This window comes from Anoplolepis gracilipes, chromosome 14 (assembly GCF_047496725.1).
Source record: "Anoplolepis gracilipes chromosome 14, ASM4749672v1, whole genome shotgun sequence".
NCBI lineage: Eukaryota > Metazoa > Arthropoda > Insecta > Hymenoptera > Formicidae > Anoplolepis > Anoplolepis gracilipes.
The window spans coordinates 4,075,833-4,090,687 of record NC_132983.1 but is presented as its reverse complement, the minus strand read 5'-3'; the positions used below and the strand labels follow the sequence as shown (position 1 = coordinate 4,090,687).

Genomic DNA, 14,855 nt, shown 5'->3' with positions numbered 1-14,855 from the left:
GGAATAGAAGTCTAAAAGCAGCATTATATACTTCGGATTGTTATAGACAGCGATTTTAGATATACGATTAAGATGACATTCAGTCTAATACATTGAGTTACTTCTGTTAGAGAGACTTACATGTATGTATATATGCTAACATTATTTTTAGTAATAAGTATAATTGAAGTGATATACATAATCGTTAAATTGAATAATCGATTTTTTAATCAAAATTAATATTATTTTAATTTTTGATAAAAAAAAAAAAAAAAAAAAAAAAAAAAAAAACAATATATAGAGAAATCAGATGAAAGCTATTCAAAGCAGTTTAATATTTTTAAACTGTTACAAAATATTATAATATACAATAAATATCTAAAATATATAAAATAAATTTATCTGTGTTTTACTCTAGTTACGAAATATGATCAAAGATACTACGCGAAAAAGCATATTAATTACTTCAAAATCTTTTTCGATCCATATAGTCTTGTTATGTCCCAAAGTATCGCGTGTTAATTTCCATTCGCGATCATTTATCAGTCAGCTTCGGTCGCGATAAATTTTTTTTTTTTTTCGCTTAAAATTTTTTTTCCTCCAATACGCTAAGCAAAGTCCATTTTTCGCGCTCGATCGGGAAAGCTCCGCTGCGGCTCGTATCGTAAACCATCTGGAAATCTTGCGCGGGATCCTCCTCGTACATACATACCTCGAATACGCGACGCGTACCCCACGCACGAAGCGAACGAAGGGGACATAGGTTGCGCGCACGGGGCGCAGGCGTGCCGAGGCTCCCCCACCGATGATCCCCCCCTTCGAGGTGGTGTTGGAGCCGACGGCGGCGGCGACGGTCTCGGTGGTGGCCGAGGACGGTAGGTAGGGTGGAAACCTCTCCTTCGATAGCTGCGTACGCGATTTCGGACGATACGTCCGGTGCGCGACCACCTCCACCTTCCGACGGCGTCCTTCGTGCCCTCCGAGCGCCCGGTTCCTGCTAACCGGTGTGCTACGCCAAGCCGAAGCTCAAGCCGGCTCCATAGTATTGTGGCACCTGCTAATCAAATAGCACATTCCACGACCGCGTAGCTTGTCCCTCGTCGACGCAAAGCGAATCTGTGCCTATAGTGCTGACGAGTTTTTCGAGAAAACTTCTTTTCCGGATATAAGATCCTCGTATCGAACAGCGATCTCGTCGATTGATCGTTGTCATCGCTATTTTCTCCAAGCGGTCAGTTCTATTGGAAAGAGTCATCGTGCCATCCTCGAATAATCGAGCTCGCATTTATCATTGAAAGATTAATTTGAATAATATCTGATTGTGTTTTGCGAGAGAGAGAGAGAGAGAGAGAGAGAGAGAGAGAGAGAGAGAGAGAGAAGACTCTTTTAAAATAATATTATTGTGCGCCCGCAGGATTATATCAGTGAGTGATTAAGGGAAGATGTGAACTTGAACATTTCTGTGTTGTTAATTTTAATACTTCAAGGTTTTAAGATTATCGAACAGCAATTATACAAAGTGGAACCCGTCATTTACAAAAAATACCAAACAACTTAAAATCAACTGTCGAGAAGCAGGTTATTATTAATTTTGACGAATCTCGCGGATCCCTCCATTTTCGTCTCCGCAACCAGCCGTAAAAGATGCGAAGATCTCGAGACGGACGAGGACGAGCAGTGACAGTCATCGACGAATGTCATCGAACGCGCTCGTAGACGGCCCAGACCATCGAGAGGGAGAAGGGGAAGGGGAACGGACCCGATGAGAAGGAAAAAACGGGCGGGACAACGTGGCAGGTCGAAGATCGCGATCAGGAGGCCGGTGGAATTCGGCGTTTCTTATCGGCGACCGGCGAAGTTGACCGCATATTCGGTTCGAATCGCCGAACCAGCAGATCGGCAACCGGCTAGATCGGTCGCGATCCGTCGCGTTTTTCTCCGACGCGTCGGGCGGTCGGACGATTCACGTCGTGCAGGACGCGAGATTTACATTGACACGCGCGTAAAAAGCATCATCCCGCTACCGATCGCAGTCGTAGGCAACGATATCGATCCCAGGGAGGGGAATCAGATCCCCGCTTAGGGGAGCCTCGGAAACGTCTCGAGTTGTTATCAATTCGACGATCGAAAGGAAATTTTAGTCTCTTCATAGAATACCAATCGGGATTATTTTTGGCGCGAATAATAATTGAAAGAGGGGAATCGAAAAAGTATTCGGATAAAAGAGGTGGATGCAATCGTGGAAAGCTTCGAACAGAATAAAAAAAAGTGATTGTAAAATGATTAGAAAGTAAGAAAGACGCTGTTGGCGCAGGAATGCGGTGAAAATTAGGCAATTTTGTAGGAAAGGGATTTAGTAAAAGAAAAATATAGTATTAATATTTAATACCATCTACATATAAAAAAAAAAATCAATATCTCGTTGTCAAATAGTAGAAATCACGTAATGTACAAGCAAAAATTCTCGTTAATTAAATCTTTAATTCCACTTCAACTTTAAGCACAATTATTCCGCTTTTTTTAATATTTTGCGCGATTAGAAAAGATATCATTATTACATCTTATATACTTTGTTTTCTAAACTTAGAGAAACGTCAGCAACGTGAAGAAGCGACAAAGTTAAAAAGGGTAGACAATATCATTACGAAATTCGATTGCGATTTGACAGATTCGAGAGAGATCGACGCGATTGGTGTCACGTACTCAAGGTTACAGTCGAGATAAAACGGGATCTTGTGCGAGCGGTCTGATAAGCGGTCCGTCGACGAGTGCGTTGCTGGCTTTAGGCCCGCACGGACCCTACCGGAAGGCGCGTTACTACGTCGACAGTGATTTCCGGTCGAAAACATTGCGGCTCTCGTGTTTGAGAAAAGCGACGTAAACTTTGCGTGATCGAAAACATCGTCGTGTTTGTACAACGTAAAAATTTGCATCAGTTAAAGTAAAAGGAAGTGACGTGAACGCGCGTAGGGCGAGAAAAAATATAGGCGGAAGTGATATAAACTTCTTTTGTGCCATTCGGATACGCGTGAATGAATTTTTCATTTATCAGTACGCGTTATACTCATCGATGTTTGTTGTAACACGTGTTCTACGCCGTTCGCATTTCGTCGACAACAGCAAGCACAAAAACGATCTCAAATTTAATTATAAACAAAATAGAGAGCTTTGTTAAATATTTTGTTAAATATAATTTATTCGGAGGAAGAGAATGTTGTAACTTTTAATTGGATGATAAATTATTGACGTGCGATGCTCTCTCGCCGAGTATATCGAGGTTGAAGTTACAAAAGGAAAGACTCGATATGCAAAATATCGCATCGATATCGGAACCGTTCGTCGAACGTGAATCGTTTCATTGACAATAAACGGCTTGTGCGCTAGTGTTGGAACTATTTACAAACGGTTCATTCAAGTCTCGTGCAATGAGCTCATAAACGTACGAACGTTGCGAGTACGAAAAGCGTTTATTTGGTACAAAAGAAGTTTCACGACTTTGTCGTTTACGAACAATTGCGCGAATTTCATTAAGAGACTTAGTGCATCTCGAGACTCTTCAAGATAAAGATAACAAATGATCCTTCGGTGAGTGAGTGAGCCGAGTTGATATACGTATTTTACATTATATAAAAAGTACACAATAGTTAATCGTGCATAATTTTTTCGTTCAAGAGAGAGACAGCATTATCGAAAGTTTTATAATAGAAATAATAATTTAAAAAAAATTATTTGCACATAAAAGTGTCGTGAGAAGATACTTTCTCAGTAGATTTTGATATTTATCGGTATCAATGATGGCAGATGGAAATGATAAATAAAATGTAGAAACAAATCAGTGAGAAGCATCTTCAATGATCTTCTCGATCACCTAACTTCGGCGGAACTCGTGTGAGAGAGATAACGTGTAAAATATACAACTTTTAACAAGAATCTTATTTAATGTCGTACGGTCGTGCTGGAGTTTTCTATTAAATAAACGCTGCTTGTGTCTGGGGAATGATCTCACTCTTGCAAATATCTTCTACATCAAATGAGCTCGGACACTTTAAGAGACAGTTTGAAATCAGTACATCGCGCAAGTTTGAATCACGTTGGAAGATACAAACAGCGAATCTTTCAAAGAACCATGTGGCTTCTTATCTCCGTTTCATTTATATTCTCCGCAACGTGGCAGCTGAAGCTGCTTCCTTTAACTCGAAGAGATAATATGGAAACTTAATTACAAAATTTCATTCTTGGCAAAGAAAAAGAAAGTGCCTTGCTGCACGACTGTACTTGCATTGCGTGGAAGTTGTTCGCTCCAAGGAATCCCGCAACAATAGCAAGACTCTCCTTCTGCATCTAATCCATATTACAGCTCTACGAAATCTGGCAATAATTCGAGAAAGAAAAATCTATTCGACGATAGTATACATGAATTTTTTCTGAAACTGGAACCGATGCATCCCGCATGAATCATCTGTCAATTATCTTGGACGTTCAGCGAACTCTATTTCACAGCGGATTGTACATCGCAGCTTGATAGAAATCGCAGACCGCGACAATCTCGCCGTCCGCGAGAAGGCGGGGATAGTTGGACGTAGAGCGACGAGAATTCTCGTCGCCGGGAATTGCTGCTGACACGATTGCACGAGCTCGTTCTTAGACTGGAGCTGTATCTGCCGTACGCACCGCTGCCGGGGGGCGGCGGGATCCTCCCGGCGGTGAGCGGTAGCGGTGCCTCCGGCGGCTGTCGTCCGGTGCTGCTCGGCGGCGTCGACCTGTCGATGTCGGCGGCGGTGCAGCCGCCGGTCGCCGCGACCAGCCTGGCCGGCAGCGGCCCGATCGCGGCCCACAATTCTCTGCATCACACTTCCGGCGGCCTGGCCCTCCCCCTGGGAGCCGCGGCGGGCCCGCCGGTGATGATGCCGCGTCCACCGCCGGGCGCGATGCCGCCGCTGGGACCCGCGACCCTGCCGTCGGCGCATCAGGACGAGGATCTGGCCGACGCGGCGCCTAACCAGGACGTTTTACTGGCGCTCCTCGCGAGGAACAAGAATCTGGAAGGTGAGTGAAACAGTGGCATGCAACTAGAAAATTCTGCGCCGAGAGCAGATTATTTTTCAGTGAAGATATTCAACGTACGGCCAGTTAATTTGCGAATCTCTGCGTTACTTGGATTTACACGATTACGCTTTACAAATAATCAATCTGGAAGGAACGAACGAAAAAAAGCATCGAAAGTTTCGTGTTTTTTTTTTTTTTTTTTTTTTTTTTTATAAGATTTTTTAACAAAGAAAATCTTTTCAGGAAGAAAAATGAGATTGTGACGTGAATCGAAGATTCTGTAAATTATCAAAAATAATTAAATTTTTTAAAAATTTCTATTTTTTTTGGTTGTAAAAAAAATATTTTACAGGTGAAGATAAGGCTTATTTAAATTGTATGAACAACAAAATTTGTTATTTTGTTGTTTATATATTAAGTATCTTGTTGAAGAAAATAGTACACTTCTAAAAAAGAAACATAAAGGGAAAAAGCGATAAATACAAACCTTATAAAATGTAATTATTAAACGTTTAGAGTTTTATATAACTCGTTATAAATCATAAAACACAACGTATCAGTAAACTGATAGAACGATACCTGCGAATCAGGTATTATCAGAGATTATTTTCAGTTAGAGTTAGAGAATCAAGATTATACTAATGTAACTTATGCAACACTTGCATATATATATATATAGAGGTAGAAAATTATACCGTAAATAGAGAAAGTACATTTTCATTTTTTTAAGTGTACAAATTTCTGCTTTCTTAACATAAAAGCACATTTGCTTTATGAAAAGAAAGCGATATACATTAAAGAAATTATCAGCTGGTAGAATGATGTATCGTTGCAGATACATGTTATGTATAAGTCTTTTTTTTTTGGAAGTTACCTCGTAAAATTATTATCAATTACTCAACTTGTGTTGACACTTATAAAGAACATAAATCTGACAATTTTCCCATTTAGTTGAAATAATCATAAATTTGAGTAAATTTTTGTACTATAATATATGTAAAACTAAAATTTATATGGAAACAAACGTCAAAATAGAAGATTTACCATATTATGGGACAAAAAAATACTATACATATATTAAAATAATTTTAGTAATTATTTTAATGTAATATATATTATTATTGTTGCATAATACTTTATTAACAGATAATAAACGCTTATCTTTATGATACGTACAATTGACCATATCTGAAAAGCATTTTTGTAAAAATAAACATTATTCTCTTTTTATGATTTATATTGGAACATGAAATGTAAATATCAAATGCATTACCAATATAAACATCAGGCTCCATTTAATTATTATCGCTCAGTTTTTCGTTATGTTTACTGACTTGAAAACGCATTAGGACATTTATTTCCGAGTGGCAATTGCAACGACAATTGTACCGGAAACCATTTACACATAGAAACGCCATGATTAACGGTGAAATTAGTAATGTAATGGTTAACAATTACGTCAATCGTCGAAATTCGATTGCAATTTAGCTCCTTCGATTTACGATACGATGTCTCTCTTTTCTCTCTCTTTCTCTCTTCTGTTTGATATAATTTTCTCTCTCAATGACGTTGATATATTTCGTAATATCAGGCTGACTTCAAATTTTCACTTGAACGGTGACCACTTCTCGATAATGTCTTTCCATTAACGATCGATAAGATTAATGCTTCCATCTAAAGAGTCACTATCACCATTCGTGCCACTGTCTTATTACTTTTTCTATCGATATGACGTTGTACTTTCTGGAGCTAGAAAGTATACATATTTTAGCACAATAATATTAAATATTTATTATATAATATTATATGTAATAAATATTTAATATTATTGTGCTTATTTAAAGATCCATTGTGCTAAATATACAAAGATATATAATCATATAATACACGTAGAATATATTATAATTTATTTGTATCTTGTTGAATAGCGAATTATATAATTTTAGCATCTAAGAAAGATAATAGATTATATATATATAAATTATGAAATATATTTAGTAGGTATGTGTGCGCGTCCAAGATCCTATTCTCTCTCCCGATAGATTATTCCTGTTTTATACGGAGATAATATTACTAAATCTGTTATACATTTTAGTTAAATCATAAAATCGTTTATAAGTAATGTTAGACTACAATTTGTCTGGGGCTAAATTAACTTTGAAACGTCTAAAAATATAAAAGTAAGTCATTTTTTACTTATGCTAAAATAATCAGTTAGAAAAGGTGAAAGAGAAAAAATCGATGAATGGACTTAACAATTCACGTTGCTTTTGTAAGATACAATGTTATAAACTTTGTAAAATACGCCACTTCTGTTTCATATATTTATTAATCTTTTGTATTTATTCGTACAAAATTTGCTTAAAATATTTCCGATAGAAATTTTGTAATTATTTTATTAGAAATCTCTATATTATAAAAATCTATATATTATAAAAATTCGCTTTTTATACAGTGTCAATTGTATACTAGTTTTTAACTCTTGTTGCCTTGTGAACGTTACTTCTTGATGCAAAATATGTTTATATCAGTAGCATCTAAATCATATTTTATCATATATTATACCTCAATATATCAGCAAAGCTTAAGCTTAATTATCAGATGGAGGACAATTTTTTTTTTTAATTTAATCAAATTTATTAATTTTATTTTTATTTTTCCGAAATTTTATAACTTAAACTATACTATTTATGATTTAAATTATTGATACTTTAACACCTATATATCTCTATTAAAAACAATGCACTCACAAATTAATTCAATCTGTATGTTAAAATATGAATGACACGTGAGAGAGAGATGGAATATCTTATAATGAAAGGGAATTTAATTTAACACTTTTGCTCTCAAACATAAATGTAATACACATAACGTAAGTATACGAATATCGATAATAAATATTGAGTGGCCGACGTATTGATTTTAGATTTTAGATATTCATTTGATTTTCACTCTCGTCTTATCTTTATCATATGTTTGCTTGCCATTTTTATTCTTCCTCTTCTTTGTCACGCGCACCCCGACTTGTCCTCTGAGTTATTCATCCAGTCGATCTCGGTGAGTGGAGCAAGGTCGAAGGCTTCCTAAATTATGAATGTCCGCGGCCGAAAGACGATCTCGTGGTTATGCAACGCGGAGTCGACGACCGATTTTCCGAATGAATATTCACGAAGGATTGCGCGTGAGTTCAGTGATAATTAAGTTTACTACCCGTAAACAGTGAGATTCGTGACCCCGTAACCCTTTTAAGATCCAAATACGAGTTATATTTTCCGCTTGCTATTAAATTTATGAATGAGATCCGTATCAACTGGTATTGGAACTCTTTTACATAATTATTATTAATTAAAGTGACGCGTAACTCAGAGCTTTTTAATACCGTGAATATTTTTCGCTATTATATAAGTAATAATTTTTTATAAATTATCTTTTAAATAATAAGAATTTACATCTATACCTTAACATTATTAAAATTGATATTTATATATCATGTATAATATTGATTAATTTTATTAGAAATTATTTGTTGTAAAATTTCGACTAAATTGAAGTTTGAGAATCTCTTCAAAATAAATATATGCAAGATGTATTATATACTTATAATCTACAAAATATTTAAATTCTACGATTCGTTCTTAAATCTGTTCTAATTTTGCATGTAGCATTAAATGTAGTCGATTTTAAGTTTGATTAGGAACTGATTGACTTGTCCCATAGAAACATCGCGTGCAATGTCATCTTTAAATTTGGTCAAATGGTATTACCGTAATAATCACGATGCAAGGATTAATATTAATATCCATCCAGTGGAAGAATAAATACAGGCAATCGTCGCGCGATCTAGAGAACCGATCAACTTCTGGTCGGCTAAGCGTTTCTGGGTAATAAAGAGAGCGTAATAGTTCGCGGCTCCGCTTTTGTTAAAAGGGCGCGGCGAGGGTGGCGGATATTTTAATAAGGTAAGTGCTGCAAGGCCGGTTGCTATGCCATTGGGGCGGTTTAATCATGTAATGTGTTCGGAGGCTCGGCCGTCCCGCAATCGATATACGGTATTGCTTCGGGCACGACGCGCCGCGTTACGTACGACGGGCTTAAATCCTACAACTAAACCAACCTGGAACTAAACCTGCGTGAGTCGTGTAAGCCGCGTTAAATCTCCTCCTCACCGAAGGCTTCGCAAGGAGAGCATCTTGGCTTTCGCAGTTCGCTGCTCTTGCAAATTGAAGCGAACGTTATCACGGCAAGACATCACGGTTGTACATTTTGTGTCGCTCGCAATGCCTTAAAATCGATTAATTATATAGACACTATATTTTATTAATCACACTATGCAGATTTTCTATCAAACCTTCTGCGTATAAGAATAAATACGTAATAATAATAAATGCGTGTAATTTGTCGAATTTATTTTTCTGCATACAGAGAGTAAAATGTACTTTTGTAATGTTGAATTGTTCGTATTTAACATTAATTAATTGGTTCTTTGTCTCTGTTTAATCATAGTTTTAGAAACGCGAAATTAGTTAAACAATAATGACATTTTAAAAATAACTTAATAAAATCAATTTTAATTAAAAAGAACAAAACACAAAGACATGTTAGGAGAGAAAGAGATTTTCTTTTTTTCAATATTCTTTTAGACTTAGACGAAATATTGCGCACTTTGTGCCAAGTTCTCTGAAAAACTTGACGGATAATTTCATCATTTTAAATTGCACATTATCTCGGAGACGCACGAGAAAGGAGAGAAAGGAGAGAAAATTGCAAAATAAAAAGTCTTTTTTCTTCTTACCTCTTTTTATGGAAAGACTGTCAGAGAATCGTACGTTGACAAGGGGCGAGAAGCTCCAATGACGACGTCAACCAACCCCCGAGCGAAATGGTAACCATAGGAAACGACGGCTCATAGCGAATGGTCGGGACGGGGATGAAAAGAAAATGGCAGACCGCGGTTACAGGGTAACGCGTGGTATTCACGTGCGCAGGGGTGGAGAGAAGTCGGTGGGGAAATGAGGATGAAGGTCGGTACCTTTGTTGCCGACGACAGATCGGCTTTGGCACTCTAAAGGGCCCCGAGAACCTTAAGGTTTCTATTCCGTATAAACGCACTAAGGTATAAACGCACGCGCGTTCGCAGATACGCATCCACTCATCGCGCACACTTGACATATACGTACAATACATTTGTAAGTGTATACATTTTCTTCGTATATGTGTAGTTGTGCGCAAGGAACGTTTCTCCGAACACTTCGCGGTCGCCAAAGCCGATGATTGGATGAGTTGATCGTATTACGCTAGGAGAAGCTCTTCCCCTGGGACTTAAATTTTTCGCGTCACTTTACGGTATCTGCAAACCACGGTTTTCTACATTTTTTTTTTCTCACGGAGAAGCGTGATGTCTTTGCTTATTAAAATTTTATGTTCTAAATATTTTTATAAATTATTCTTCGCGGATGAGTAGAATCGATGAGTAGAGCGATTATTGCGATCGCATTAATTAAAGCGGATTATTTTGATAATCTTGCGCACTGTCTAGCGTAGAAAAGTCTCTTTTATTTTAGTTTTGACAATAGAACATAATTCTCGATTGTTAAAAATTGCTTGATACATGCTTTAATTAATTAACGAAATACAGAAGAATAGAGATGATGTTCGTATATTAATTATATTTCGCGATGTTCCAGAATATAAAATATAAAAAAAAATTGTAACCCTTTTCACGTGCTATAATCGCGGCAATAGTTTTTTTTCCTGCCTATATTTCTCGTGAAAAAAGTCTGAGTGGAAGGAGAAAATTGCTCTCCAAGTTGAAAGTTTTTGCGGTAACGGCGGCTTCGCTATCTTTTTTTTATGACTCGGGCATGAAACCGCCAGATCAGGAAGGTACCGGGCCGAACACTTCCTATATTTTCTTTCATTTTCTTCGCGCCACAACTTCACCCCGAGTGACCACTCGCCGTGATAGATCGGCCTGGTAACGTCGTTAACTATCGGTTATCGGCCTTTTATTGCCTACCCGTGTCTGTATAAGTCATAATTCGATTGACCCGCAAAATGAAAAGGAATAAGGAGACTAAGGATGATGAAAGGCCCTGCATATTCTTTTTGTATTGATTAAATTAAACTAAATTCAATTTAATTTGTCTTTATTTATAATTAAACATGTTATGTGTAATTTGCAGATTTATCTTCTAATTCTTAAATTTATATTTGTTAAATTCTTTAATTTATATTAAAATGTCACTTGCCAAATCGATAAGCAAGCCATAAGTAGAGGAACCTTATTAAAAGGCAAGGTCGACAGCTCATAATGTTTCTCCCTGTTGAAAAACAATTCCTGAGTACTAAAGACACGCGCGAGTTCCGCCACCCGCATCGGATTACCGCATCTCACCCAGGGGAGTATTACGGCATTACGATTTTTTTTATCGCGCGTGGCTAACACGAGGTCAACTCATTTCCGGTTTGGAGTACCGGCTAATCGAGGTTTGATCGATAGCTATTTTTTTTTCGAACGGTAAAAAAAGTAAAAACGGTAAAACATTTAAAGATAGTCGTGGGATCATTATGCCGTATCGTATGTATGACATTATCTTTTTATATAGGAAGGCAAAAATACTTTTTGCTTATTTGAAAAAGAAAGAGAGAGGAAAGTTGCAATTTTTGAGACAAGAGAGAGAAAGAGAATATTGAACATGAACTTGAGTCTTCGTTTTTTATTCATTATTATTATTATTATTGTTTTAAACTAATAATAATAGTATTAATCAGTATTTAATTATTTATTTCATTTAAAAATTTTTTCATTTAGATTGACGTACGTCAGAGTTAATCAATATATTTATAGATATTTATAGATTATCAGAATATCTACTAGGAAAACGCAGTTTGAATTAAAACATCTTAATATATGTGTTATGTCAATGAAGTAGTTACGTCAAGATAAGAATTATTAAAGTATATATGTTACTGATTGTGAACAGGGAGAGAGAAGTGTGCGATTCTTGATAAGATTAAACTTTTTTTTTCAAAACATATCTTTACACAAAGTCTACCTACTTTCTATCGAGATGAGTAGCCGATATTGCGATAACTCGATACTAACAAAATGTCAAATGATGTTCAATAGTTTCATAGAATATTTTATACTTTTATAATAATTGTGAGACTTCATATTAAATTGGCTTGCAAAAATTTATTTGAAAGTTATTTAAATTTCATTATTTTTTGGTTATTAAAAAGATTTAATAAGAATTTGTATTAATATAATACAATAATCAAAATACTGTAAGTGTATAATTTTTTCTTGAATTTATTTGTAATAGAAAATTAGAAATAGAAAATGTTTAATATTATAATTAATTTAATATTATCATATATTTATTTGAAGCTATATGAATTAAAATTTTGTTGGATTAAATATAAGAGAATATTTCATCGCTCTTTTATATATAAAGATGTATTGCAAATATTTTCATTAAACTGTAATCGTTTCCAATTTTCCATTTGATGTTTAAAATTCTTTTTATTTTATCTTACAAGAACTTGTGTGAAGCTATATATATATATATATATATATATATATATATATATATATATATATATATATATATAGCTTGTTATCTTATAGTTGACTCCAAGGAACATGAGAAAGATAAAATAAAAAACACTATAAGTCATATATATTTTTGCAAAAATAAAGTGTTTATTAACTTAAGCACTTCTTCTTGCTCAAGTTATTGCATTATTACATAAAAAATTCAAATTGTCGGAAATTTGCAGCACGTATCTTTTCAAGTTTAGCGATTCAGACAAAGCATTTTGGTTGTAAACAGCGTGTAATTCGAACTGTTACACGGTAAACTCTGGGATTGAGTTAGCGTATATACGTGGGAACGTAGGCTCGAGAGCCTCGGGGTTGTTTTCCTTGGAGGCGTGCTTGCCGATCGCCTATCGTGTAGGGTAGGTTTTTCCACGGAGCGTTACATACACAAAGAGAAAGGGAGAAGGTGGTGCTCACTTCAACGGTGCCACGTGACTCTTGCGGACAAAGTTCTGCTGTTTGTCGAGAGCATAATCACATATTTTCTTTCTCTCTCTGTTTCTCTTCACAATGCACTATTGATTTCCCTTCCGTTGTTGCCACTGGGAGTTTATCCGCGATTGGAGATTAAGTGGTTCATGATGGGAACTAAATGGTGTTTAGGCTGCGTTAATGTTAACCTTACGATTCTGTCATCGATAGAGTTGTCGATCGAAAGAACAAGACAGATATATGCGTGTCTTACATTTTACTTGAAAATAATATTTAGACATGTAAGGTGTCCCAAGATGGTTAGCCCAAAAATAGGCTTGACTTAGATTGCTAAAACTTTTTTGGATAAAAAATAATAATCTGTAACACAGAGAAATTATAAATACATATTACTGCCTTAAGATACTCGAATCTTATAAATTACATTACATCTATAAATTTTAATGTGTAGAAAGATTAGTATTTTTGTAATTATTAAAAAACTTTGTATCTTATCATTACCTATTAATTTTCTATAATGCATGTTATCAAATATTTTTTGCTATGTATGTATTTTTCATGTGAGCTGAAATCGGCACTGTCGTTCGATTAATTTTTATGCACAGGTAAGGTTTGATCGATAGAATTTATGTAATTATTTAATTAAAAGTTGTTATATTACACTTCGAAATAATACGTTATGTTATGTTGAAAAAAATTCTTTTTGATTTTATCCATCGTCGTTATAAAACTACGAAATTGAAAGTTCTAACAATTTCTCTTATACGATGTAGCCAGGAAAAAGTGGAAACTTTTAAGAAAAAAAAATTACCTTGCTTTTCTTCTTGTAAATTATCCCTCCGAGAACATTCGAATGCTCTTGTTGTATTATACGTAAAGAACTCTCATTAATTTCATCTTTCGCATATTTTACTCTTTTTTCACAACTTAATTTTGAGAATATATGAAATTCGTAAAAAAAGGAAGAAAGAAATAATGGTTTTCTTTTACCCATTGTTTTAATTCTACGACGATCTGACAATGAAATGTTAACTGCTGTTGCTGGTCGTATATTCCAAAGTTCACAAAATTGCGAAGAATGAGATACATTAAGATCGCGATATTATGGTTTTAATAGTCAACGTGTATGTATCGTGTATATATTATATATATTAACAGATATAATATAGACTGGAAACTGAGAACGTGAAACACTTGAATACATGAATATCTTTGCAGATTTTTTTATTCCATTTCTTTTTTGTTACACAATATCCGATTGACAAAATGAAATAAAACTGTGCTTATCGATATTTTTCAAAAATCATTATCAATCAACTTCAAATCGGGCATCAAATAAAAAGTTTCAGATTTTTAATTCGATAATATTTTTAGATAATATATATTGATATATTAATATTAATGATAATATATATTATTATATTCGTATTTAAAAGAAAAAAAAAAGAGAAAGCAGAAAAGTCGATACATAAATATCAGGATAAATATTGCAAATTATTGTTTTTTTTTTATTTATTTGAATACTTAAATTAATGTTTATTAGCATTCGTAATATTCGTTATATTTGTTATATTCGTAATATTCGTAACAAAAGAAAAGTTTTATAATTAATATTTCAGTAGAATATATAATTTCGCAATTTTGTTATTTTATTCTGTTTCTCAAATAACTCGTTCCACATACGCTTGACTATTTATGTATTCTTCATTTATAATTAATCAAAATTAACACAAATTATATACGTATATGCGCAATTCTTGCAAGTGTCAAATATATATAATTACTGTATAAAATT

General features: G+C 34.9%; 1 protein-coding gene across 1 annotated transcript in view; it reads left to right on the top strand.

Moving 5' to 3' along the window:
- The first annotated feature begins 916 nt into the window (after positions 1 to 916).
- Positions 917 to 14,855, top strand: part of Lim3 (Lim3 homeobox protein) — a 45,291-nt gene continuing 31,352 nt past the window's right edge. Inside the window, exon 1 of the mRNA XM_072905309.1 lies at positions 917 to 5,025. Within this exon, the coding sequence (XP_072761410.1) occupies positions 4,746 to 5,025 (280 nt within the window). The 5' untranslated portion in view covers positions 917 to 4,745. The remainder of the gene's footprint in view (positions 5,026 to 14,855) is intronic.